We start from the raw sequence: 11,114 nt of genomic DNA, 5'->3' as shown, positions 1-11,114 counted from the left end.
ATATTGATGACTTCGGATAGAAATCAAAATGCATGACTTTTTCCACATATCATAAGTATTTTTAACAAGAAACAATCTTACTCGAGTAGGATAAAAAAAACATGGTTGATAGCATTAATTTGAGGGGCTAATTCTATTTTCGAAAATAAAATTGAAAATATAGTTTAGAGGGGGGACTTGTTTTAGCTAAATGGGGGACTATTAAGATAGCAGTAGTGAAATGAGGATTCAGCCACAAGCCATTTTAGAATAAACTGCAGTTAATGGCTTTAAGGTCTTGAAAATATAGAATTTATGGATTAACAATATTTCATGCACGCATGGCACTGATTACAGGCTCGGCAATATAGTAAATAAATATCATCATATATTGCCTTGCACACCATTTTAATCAAGAAACAAAAGGGGAGATAAACAACACATTTGACACTCATAATATACCCCAAAAAATCAAGATTAACAATTACAAAATTGGGACCACTCCCCCGGGGCAAAAGAATGGTAATAATTCACATGTTCATCACTATAGACAGGATGATAATTTAACTATGCTTTCTATGTTACAAATTTGATTTTCATGACTCAGCTTATGGCAGCTGAAATGCCGGTCACTCCAATATCCATTCTTCATGTTCATGGCATGCATGACTGTAACTTTTTCAGTGCAGCCAAGTTTTCAAAGTGCAATTCCATGATCTAGCCAAAGTGATCATGTTTTTGACTCATGGCTCGTGTCTATTGACTCGGCTATGAAGTTCCAACATTTCTTGGTGGTTCGGGTCCACTGAGAGGGCAGCACGACAGTCTCTTAGAGCACCTAAGACATCCTCTTTATGTTCATGGAATGCTGCACGTAGATGCAAGAGATGCAAATCAGCTTTAAATGCAATAGCTCTAGAGAGTTCTGCAATGGCTTCCTCTTCCTTGTGGTCGTCCATCAATACTGCAACAGCAAACACCAAACATTTCAGCACTACTGCACTAGTTGAATTTCAATAGAATCTAGCAGAACAAGTCCAGATTTATGCATATTTACTATCAGACATTATGATTTATAAGGACACAAGTCAGTTAGGTAAAATACTTACCTGCAGCACGATATCTATAAGGATAGACCCGAAGTGGATCTAATCTAGTGACCATCTCCAGATCTTCCTTTGCTTGTTCACGATCACAGTACTCAGACCTCTTCTCATAAGCAGAGGCATTGTTTTTTGCCTTCTTAATAAGTTCGGTCATTTCCATATACGCAGCAGCCTTATCATTTTTTAGACAATGAACGCGAGCAAGACCATGATGAGCTCGGGTGTGTCGGATTTTAAGGGCATTGATATAACAATCAGCGGCCAAGTCCAATTTACCACAGTCAACATAAACACTTCCAAGATTGTTAAGTGCCTGAAAATTAAATAGAATTACAATTCATTAAAATACAAACTAATTATGTCCAAAGTTGCAGAAATATATCGATATTATAAGTTATAACATAGTATAATAACTTGTTGCTTTTATGTGTTCATCAGTTCAGCTCAAACAACAGAGCTTCATAGTTCATCTTCTGGACTTTTACAGAGAGACCAAAACTTACAACCACCGCAATACATGGGTGTAAAAATCCAGAATTCAGAGGGAGAAGGAGTGGGGTGATAAGCATTTTCATTTGAAAGTCATGATAAATAGTTCAACATACAATGTCTTGATATTCCTTGTAAGTAGTTGATATATTCTGTATTGTATGTAGAATAGGTATATGCTTGCCGTCATTCACATCAGAAAACTCTGGTTGATATCAATAGAAGAGCCTGCATGCTCTGGTCCTGAACCCTGAAAGTCTTATACTTCTAGTCTTCTAGTCACCATTAAATTTGGATCTCCTGGTCAAACGACTTCACTTCGCAAAGTGAAGGTGAAAAGTGTCTCTGAAAGTTCCAACCTGCCATCCCTATGGTCCCTGTTGCTAGAATAAACACCACAAACCTCCATATGCAGTTTCACAACATGCACCACCCTCCCAATGTTCATTGACTCTTCCAACTTCCAAGAACTTCATCTACTTTGCTTTCTTGGAAATTCCTACTATAACACACGAGAAACTACAACAGAAGTCTTATCTCACTAGGTAAGGCCGGCTACATGAATCACACGACGTCATTCAACTCAATTAAAGACCAAATCTTTAGAGACATTTTTAATTTTCCCCCACGAAATCTCTTAACAACTTTCTGCAATACCCTTTTGCTACTTCCACCATTTTCTTGTTATCCCTTTAAAGTTCAACATTCACTACCATAGAATATAGTTTAATGAATAGCACTATGATAAAACTTCCTTCGAGCTCTGTAGGTACTTTGAAATTGCAAATAACCCTCAATGCCTTTCTCCATTTTAGCCATTTTACTTGTGTAATGTGTTTGACATCCTCATTAATTTCTTCATCATTTTGCAGTTTGATCCCAGATATTTAAACTATAATACATGAGAAACTAAATGGTAAAATTTAATTAGATAGATATACAACATAAGATGTTGTGTTTTTTTATTTCAGGGCCAAAGCACCTGAGAAGACCAAGGAGATTGACGCTGATGTGCAAAAGCAGATTATCAATTGGTATCCTTATTATGGTAGTTTATTGACCCATCACTCCAATAAATCATGCTTATAACTTTAGGCCTAATGTTCAGAACTTGAGTGAAGTATGCTTCAAAATTTAGGCGTAATGTTCGTAACTTTAGGAAGTCTAGAATCACATGATTGACAAAGTATACATGGTCATTGTTCTCCATAAAAGTCTATCAAAGGATTTCAAGTTTGTCCAGCATAAAGTCCAAACAAACCCTCCTTACAGAAGGATCTTATTAATTGTCTGCTACAAGTTCCCCCCATCAGAGATATCACACAGGTTTGGTTCTCAACAAGGTTAAGATAGCTGATTGTATTGTAGAGGTCAAGGCTCTATTAGTGGAGATGCAGAGAAGGTAATTTTCCATTTCTCTCTTGGTTCCTGACAAATCGGTTCAACCTGCAAGATCCAAATTCCAAGGATAAGGGAAGTACCGTCAGATCCATATTCGGGAGAGAAGGAAACTACAGTACTCTTGTTGAGGAGAAGAATGGAGAATTCCATGGTATTCTTCAAGGAGGGAACCAGCGATTATGAATTGCAGCTTCATTCTAGGAAGTCTAGGTCTAGAATTTCTGATCTAGGTAAATGTTATAGCAGTCAATGAAAAGCAAGAAACTAAACCAGAACCCAGCAGTGGCCATAGTAGAGTTCTGTGCTCAGAGAAGTCATGGAAATTGGTAACCAATGACTGCAGTAATCAGTTTTTTGGAGATCAAGAAAATTGTTTAAGTAATAAAAGAGTTGAACCAGATGATGCGTAGGTAGCTGAAGAAGCAAGGAATCGATCTTGAGAGTGAACACATGAACGAACAAAGGAATGCAATGCAGCATGTGAGTGATGTGACTAAGAGGGAGGATGAGAACTCAAATGGTAGCGGTTTTGAGTGTGATGGTGCCCTGTTGCAATTCTTGGAGCCAGAACAGAAGTAAAGAAGGTTTAGTGAACAAGCCGTATCCTTGTGGTGGAGAAGAAACCAAAAATGAAGCAAAATCAATGAGAGAAACATATATTGAAATAGTTCATCCAATGGAAAGGGAGCATCCAGTCTATATGTTGGATCATTTGTGGATAATGGCTTGACTAGCCAGAAACAGAGATATTTCAAGTTTCTTGGAGCTTGGCTTGACCACCTCGAATTGACTTCTAGAGTCCAAAACGCCTGGCATTTGAGTGATTCCTAAAACACAAACATGAATAGACTCACGGACTCTTTGAAAGACTGGAACAAAAATTGCTATGGGAATATCTTCAGGAAAAAGAAGCACCTTCTTGCTAGAATCCAAGGGAAGGAGTGCCTAGCAGTGAGAATCAAACTAAGAATTTTGAATAGACTGGTCAGCCCACCACCATCTCCAGAACCACCTAACGGCAAACACATAATTGTCCTAGAGGAAGACACCTCTGTTAAGGAGGAGCTGAGAGTTGTAGAAGCTATAGTTAGAATTCACATGATGAAGGCACTACTCTAGAGTTATATGTTGAAGATGCCCCACACAAAGACCTGATGGGGGTCAAAGTGACTGTGATCAAGGAGAAACTGGTTGTTGAAGACTATCTCAATCAAAGACCACCCAAATTGGATATTTGCTTCAGAATGTAATATCAAGTTTCATGCAACCCTTGCTTGGTGAGCTTCACCCAGCTCAATGCAAGGTCAGACCCCGTTGACACCAGCCGCGCCACATTTGGCCCAAAAAAAAATTAGACAAAGGACTGCTAATAGATAGCCAAAGTGGGTTTCAGACTTTCAGTTGATAGCCAAGTCCATTGGAAGTCTTTTGGCAAAAAATGTGAATTCGGATGAAAAGGAAGCATTGTTAGGATGTATAAAGAGGACAGAATAAGGGCAGCTGTTAGCTAGTTAGTCCATTAGTTAGTTATGAGGGGTTGTTGATAAATAGGAGAAATAAGATTAGAGGGATTCGTTAAGTGAATCTGATAGTTTGTCTGTTAAAGGAAAAATCATTTATGAAGGGGAAACCCTTGGAGAGACCTCTCTCCTATTCTGAATCACTCAATAAAATTGTTCATTTTTTTTCAATTATTTCTATTAATTTTCCACTTCTCTACTCTTAGTTCCTAACAAGTAGTGAAATATTTTTGCAAAATTAGTACATTAGAACCATACCTGACCTTTGCGCAGATTATCTGAAGGACACTTCAAGGCATCTTCCAGAAGTGAAATAACAGTTGGTGAACATGATGGATCTATACTAGAGTCAGCCAATGCATAGGCCTTCAGGAAAAAGGCCTCAAAAGATCTTTTGATATTGATAGACTCTTCAGCTTTCCAGAGCCCTTCCTCATAATGACCTGTATCATATAAGATCCACCCCTCATATACAAGACGTTCATGCTCACTTGATGCATGTTGCCGAGCTAACTGTAAACTCCGCATAGCAGCCTCAGGACAGTTCAACCTAAGTCAAATAAATAAAATACATCAGATTTATAGAGTCATCATATAAAACTCAGTCAATATTTAGAAAAATAAAGACCCTGAAGGCAGAGAATTTTCCTTTCTAGACAATTTCACAGGAGTAACTTGTATTTCAAAGAAAAATATTATGTTTTGTGGATTTTTCCTCCTTTGTGGTTGAGTTTATTGTCACAGTCTCACAGATGTGCAACTTCTAAGAACAGAATTTCAAGTGAAAGTAACTGGCAGATCAAAAGTAGCTATCATTGATCTGTTCTTAGCTATGAAACTTACAATGTGATTCAATAATGTGAACATAAAACACCAAGTACTATGTTGGATACTTAAATTCCTAATATACATGATGGTATGTTAAGTTCGAGGCTTTGAACAATTAATGACAGTTAGCAAATATCTGTAACATTTTGTTTGGGGAAGGGGAGGGGGGTTACAATATGGAGGTTTGGACCTACTATGACTTCCTGCAAAATTAAGTCCTTGATCACTGACTCACTCCTAGTGACTTCCAAAAGTTCACAACGTACCTTAGGAGAAGCAATGACTGTCTGAAGTATAGAATACCTTTTGCTGCATCAGATTCAAGCATCTGGTAGATAACAGATAGAGATCCAATATCATCAACTGCAGACCAACAATCATATAACCGTGCCCAACAATCTGCAGTTGTCCAACGCTCAACATGCTCACGCACAAGAGTACAGAGTTGGGATGCAGCAACACGCCCCTCAAACATTCTATAATCTGAACGCAAAGTAAGAATTGTTTGAACATCACATAGAGCTGCTTTGTAGTCCTCAAGAGAAAGGTGGATAAAAAATCGTACTTCCAAACATTCTGGTGAAAGTTTGAACCCAAGAATCCGATTGATTTCTGCTAGTGCAGCTTGAGCATTCTGAGTTCTCATTAAAGAGGCAGCCCTGTACGTGTAAGGATATATAAGAGTAGGATCCAGATTACTTGCTTTCTCAAGGTCCTCCCACCTTTTGTCACCGTCACAGTATAGTGATCTTTCCTGATACATCCATCCAAGTGGAGTAACAGATGAAATGACTGAGTTGAGCTGCCCATAAGATAAAAGCTTGTCACCCTTTATATAGTCCAGTCTAGCTAAACCTGCCACAGAATATATATGGCCTGCATTTACAGCCCCTTCAAAAAGACAACGTGCTTCATCATACTCTTTCCTTAAGAGTCTTACACATCCCAATTGATGTAAAGCGAGTAGTCTCTGCTGGTCATTCTCAGCAAACTCAACTAACCGTTCCAGGATATGAGCTGTTGTGTCTGAACTAGAATTAAGGTTCATAGAAACTTCACCTAAGAAACAGAAAAGTGTAAATATACCTGGCCCAACCATGACTGCTAGCTGCTGCTTATTAGCATGAACAAATATCTCCACCACCCGATTGTCATTCAAACAGTTTGGAAGATCACGCAAAAGGACTTGTAAACAAGATGCAGCAAGGACAGTTGAATGCTCATCAAGAGCATATTCCATGAGCTCCACAGCATCTTCTTTGGAGGAAACTAAGGATGCAAGTCTTCTATCGCAAGCATCTTTAAGTCTTTCACAACAATACTTGTTTGCGAAAACTAATATCTCCAACAAAAGATTTGGAAGGACCTCAATTAAACTGCCATTCAAACTGAAATCACTTATTGCCTTCATACCTGAGGGGGAGATATTATTTTCAGACAAATCTATAGTCTCGGAGAGTGATTCACTGAAATGCCCCTTGAGCATTGCACGAAATGGTGCCGAAAGTTCCGAAATTTTTTGTCTCTCACAAATTATCTTTTCACTTCCAATCGTAAAAGTAACATTTTGAGAAATGCAGTTCTCATTGGTCGTTCTCCCCTCGGAACCTGCATTTACATCAAATGGAAGAAGAGACGCTATATCTACAGGCGCAAACTCCTTCGCACATTTACCACAAGCTGCAAGCAAGTCAGCTATTAGCTCTTCCTCTTGCTTCTCATATTTCAACCATGCCCCAAATATAATCTTCTCATGAACAGTGTGGGCTCTCTGCCATGCTCCCTGGAGGCTTCTACGCATCAGTTTAACTTCCCCAAGGCCCCTGAAGACCTGGTATTGCAACAAAAACAAGTTTGACCTCTCCTGCGGAGGACAAGACTCAAGTTCTTCATGGATTTGAGCTAAAACCTCCACATAATCAACAGGCTTAAAGAAAGGCAGTATAGCTGGCTGTGGGACCTTGATCAGAGATTCACTAAAGCAGATGACAGCAAAACAAACACCACACCCCAACCCCACCAAAAAAAAACAACACCTAATTAAAATTGACAAAAAGCAAAGTTTGAGATTGAAAATTTGAAATAAATAAAAGGGTGTGAATTCAGAGAGAGAAACTCACATTGAGGCAGATGAGGGGTGTGATGATGATGACAACTTGGGAAGTTTCCCTCTTTCAATTTGAAGCCATGACTGAGGATTCAAAGCATTTGGGTGAGCCTCTTTACAGGATTCAGCAGGGAAGAAACTCCTCATGGGGCGTAAGAGACGAAACAAATCTCGGATCTCCACAACAGGCACCACACCCTCCTCCTTTCACTTCAAAAAAAAATCAAAACTTCACAGATTGGGGGCACATTCCACTGCCAACAAACACAACAACACAATCAATCTCAATTCTCAAGCTAAGGATTTGGTGCACCAACCAACATTCAACAAGCAATAAAATAAAATGAAGTTTAATTTTAATTATTATTCTATTATGCTTAGTCTCTTGAGTTGAGCATAAAATGAAACAAAGCAAACTCCATAATTTAATTGCTAGGAAAAGATCTCAAGCAGAAAAATGCAACTCACCCGAATCAGCTGACCCTGAGAAATTGATAGAGAGAGTTCAACTGTGAATTGAATCTGAAGAGGAAAATCGAATTGAAAAATTGGGACTTTAACTAACTAACTTTTTTGATGTTGTGCTTTTTGTTTGGTGATTAGGGAAAGTATCTCACTTTCCTTTCCCCGGAGACAGAGCATACAAATTACGGCCACTGTTGCTTCACACTTCAAAACTTTTTCCTTCGGAGTTGAAAATTGAAATTGAAAATGCTGGCACTAGAGTTGATTATTTTTTAAATAATAATAATAATTACTTTACATTTAAACGTTTTTTTTTTTACTTTTCTCACTATGTTTTGAATTATAACGTATTTTAATTTAAAATATGAAACAAATTAAGTGAAATAAAACAGTGACATGAAAAACTATACTTGGAACCTGAAACAAGAATAGAAAAAAAAAATAATGGAAAAATCCATGTGGGAAATTATAATGATTTATTTTATTATTTATAGTGTAATCTAGAAATTATATATTAAAAATTGTGTGTAAGCATCGTGGACCTTTCGTTTTCTAAAAGAATGTGAACAGAGTGATTCTACGAAATAATTTTTTATAGGATAAATCTTATGATGTGGTTTGGAAATGCATAATTGCATATGACAAATGCATACAATTAATCATTGTACTTTTACAAAAGAAAACCAATTATAAAAATAAAACAATTATTATTGTGAAAATAAGTTTTATTATCTTATTTTATTCTAAGAATTTCCTACTGTGATTAGAAAGAATGACATTACATTCATGACATAATTTTATAATACTTTTTATAATTTTCATTAATTACTCATCTTATTTTATATTTTTTTATTTTTACATTTTTAATTATTATATATGTTGTAAATTTTTATTATATAGATACCATTATCTCAATTAAGATTGATAGAAAATGATAACGTGCAAAAGATGAACACCAACCGCATAATATCTATTTGATCTGGATTTGATACTTTTGCGTCGTGTTGTGACTTGTGATGCGACGCAGTTCATAAACTAGAGCTACTTATGTATATTCACATATGTAAGAATAAGTTGCTTATCCATATTTTTCATTGCTTTATTATTTTTTATATACATTTATATTTCAATTCTATAAAAATAGCGGCTTTTATTTATTTACATTTTATAATCATTTTTAGAATCTTACAGATGAAGTTTTGTAAGAAAAGTTTTAGTCAAAATATGTTTTAATATTATTAAATACTTTTAATTACTCCCAAAGAAAAAGTGCTAAATAGTTACTCCATTAATTATTATTTTTTAATTTAGTAATAGTTTTTCCATTAATTTTGTTACATTACTTAATAGTTAATAGAAGTGACATTAATATTTTTTTTGAAAGGAAACTTTAATATTATTTAACCCTACACAAAAATATTGTCATTTTGGTTTAGCATTTTCATTAATCCTTTTTATCGATCATTCGATCTCTTTCTGCCTCCATATCTCAATGGCCATATAGTAGTTGTAGTAAGTAGTAACTCCTCCCTCTTCCCCCTAAACAACTTTTGCAAGCCAAAAAGTCAAATATAGAGATTCATTGACTAGCTCATACAAGGCAACTAGAAGAAATGGTCATAAATGATAGAATGAAGGAACCCCACCCCACAACCACTAGAGCATGATAACTTGATAAGGTGAGATTGTGATAAGACAAAAACTAAAATAAAAATGAAACCAATGTTAATACTAGGCAATTTCATATATTTGAATCCATAAGTTCCATGATAATTATCAAATGCTCGATAGCATTATTATAATTTTTTTTAGGCTTTGCGTAACTAATCCCAATTAAAAATGGAATTAAACAACCCCATTTCATATGCCCAATAAAATTACACATATTTGTTTAAATTTTTTTATGGATAAAATTTTATGTAATTTTATTGGGTTACTTAGATTAGAATTATTTAACACCATTTTCATTTGGGAACAATTAGATCACTTTTTTTTATAAATTTTAATTTTTATTAAAATATTAGTTTTATTAACAGAAACAAATAAACTCGTGATTTTTCTTTTTTTTCTCCCTTAACCATTAAACTCACATTATATATTTCTAAATAGTATCATTACATGCGTGTCTACAATTTCATTAATTTGAATCCCCAATATTCAAAGCTTGAAAAGAAAGAAAAAAAGACTCCAAGCCCAAATCAGTTTCAAGATTTAAGTCTAATAATGTCTACTCGAAAAGGGTACTAAATCACGTAAATAATATGAAGTGAAAAAGTGCTGTCTTAAGATTTTTTTTTACAGCAGCTTAAGATATTTTTAATCAATAGTTAATATTACAAATTTATCAATATTTGACTCAACCTTACAAATTACAATTGCTAAATTGAGTTAAACGGAAGCAACACAACAGAAAATTACATGAAGAAAACTCAAGTAATAGGTGTTAAACTAATAAATTTTAATTATTATTCTTTCATAAAATAATTTATTATTTTTTTAATAAAATAATTTAGTATAATAGAAATAAAGGTCAAATATACAGTAACCATATTAAATTTATTATTTTTATAAAATTAGAACAAGCAATATATAAATAGTCAATATTGTTGAAAGGAAATTATGATTAGAGAAAAACAATTATTAAAATAAGAATTGGTGCAAATTCAATGATATCGATTATAAGTTATAGATCAAGATATAGCTTGTACTTTAGAATTTAGGATGATCATCGGTTAAAGATACATTTTTTTTCTTAGAAAATCAATTAGTTATAATTATTTATAAGCTCTAATAGTTAATCTGTCCTTATATTTATGGCAATGAAGATAAGATGATCATAGACTACTCTTATTGGCAAACAACTGTAAACAGATTTTGGGAATTTATTCTACCAGTAACATACATTTTAGAGGAATATAATTTTAGCCAATACAAGCACAAGCTATGCTATACTTCTACACAAAACGATATCACCGTTTACCTTTAATTATTAGAATTATTAGATATATAAAAGGCTAAGTAGCAGTCAATGAAATGGCAATTAAGAATAGGATTTTCATATTCTGACATATATATCGTCTCCTTTAGTACTTAATGGATCATTATAATTTTGTGTTTAGTAAAAAATATCTCAATGAAATGAACAAGAATAATCTTTATAAATGACTATTAGACTAAATTTGTAAGAGATGTGAGATTTTGTGACTATCGAAATAAACC

The 11,114-nt window shown here is 34.7% G+C and overlaps 1 protein-coding gene across 4 annotated transcripts; it reads right to left on the bottom strand.

Moving 5' to 3' along the window:
• Positions 1-347: 347 nt before the first annotated feature.
• On the bottom strand, positions 348-8,147 carry LOC100806268 (ETO1-like protein 1). 4 transcript variants are annotated; one of them, XM_006576852.4, is made up of 6 exons: positions 7,899-8,146; positions 7,444-7,684; positions 5,590-7,359; positions 4,754-5,045; positions 1,089-1,398; positions 348-943 (listed from the first exon to the last, which is right to left on the bottom strand). In XM_006576852.4, the coding sequence occupies exons 2-6, from the start codon at positions 7,575-7,577 to the stop codon at positions 723-725; spliced, it is 2,727 nt and encodes a 908-aa protein (XP_006576915.1). In that variant the 5' UTR covers positions 7,578-7,684; positions 7,899-8,146; the 3' UTR covers positions 348-722. The 4 variants fall into 4 exon arrangements, with proteins under 4 accessions (XP_006576915.1, XP_003521261.1, XP_040870020.1 ...); XM_003521213.5 differs by having other exon boundaries at positions 5,590-7,299; positions 7,899-8,145; XM_041014086.1 differs by lacking the exon at positions 348-943 and having other exon boundaries at positions 4,759-5,045; positions 5,590-7,299.
• Between the last annotated feature and the right edge of the window lie 2,967 nt (positions 8,148-11,114).

This window comes from Glycine max, chromosome 3, assembly GCF_000004515.6.
Source record: "Glycine max cultivar Williams 82 chromosome 3, Glycine_max_v4.0, whole genome shotgun sequence".
Taxonomy (NCBI): Eukaryota; Viridiplantae; Streptophyta; class Magnoliopsida; order Fabales; family Fabaceae; genus Glycine; species Glycine max.
Note: the sequence above shows the minus strand (reverse complement) of the source record. Positions and strands in the feature narration are given on the sequence as shown.

Bases quoted from the DNA above. Each gene is read 5' to 3' on its own strand.
- LOC100806268 (XM_006576852.4), bottom strand. From the start codon at position 7,577: ATGAGGAGTTTCTTCCCTGCTGAATCCTGTAAAGAGGCTCACCCAAAT. The intron at 7,360-7,443 runs GTGAGTTTCTCT...AATTTTAATTAG, and splicing joins CACCCCTCATCTGCCTCAAT to GTGTTGTTTTTTTTTGGTGG. The intron at 5,046-5,589 runs GTACGTTGTGAA...TATTTGACTTAG, and splicing joins CAGTCATTGCTTCTCCTAAG to GTTGAACTGTCCTGAGGCTG.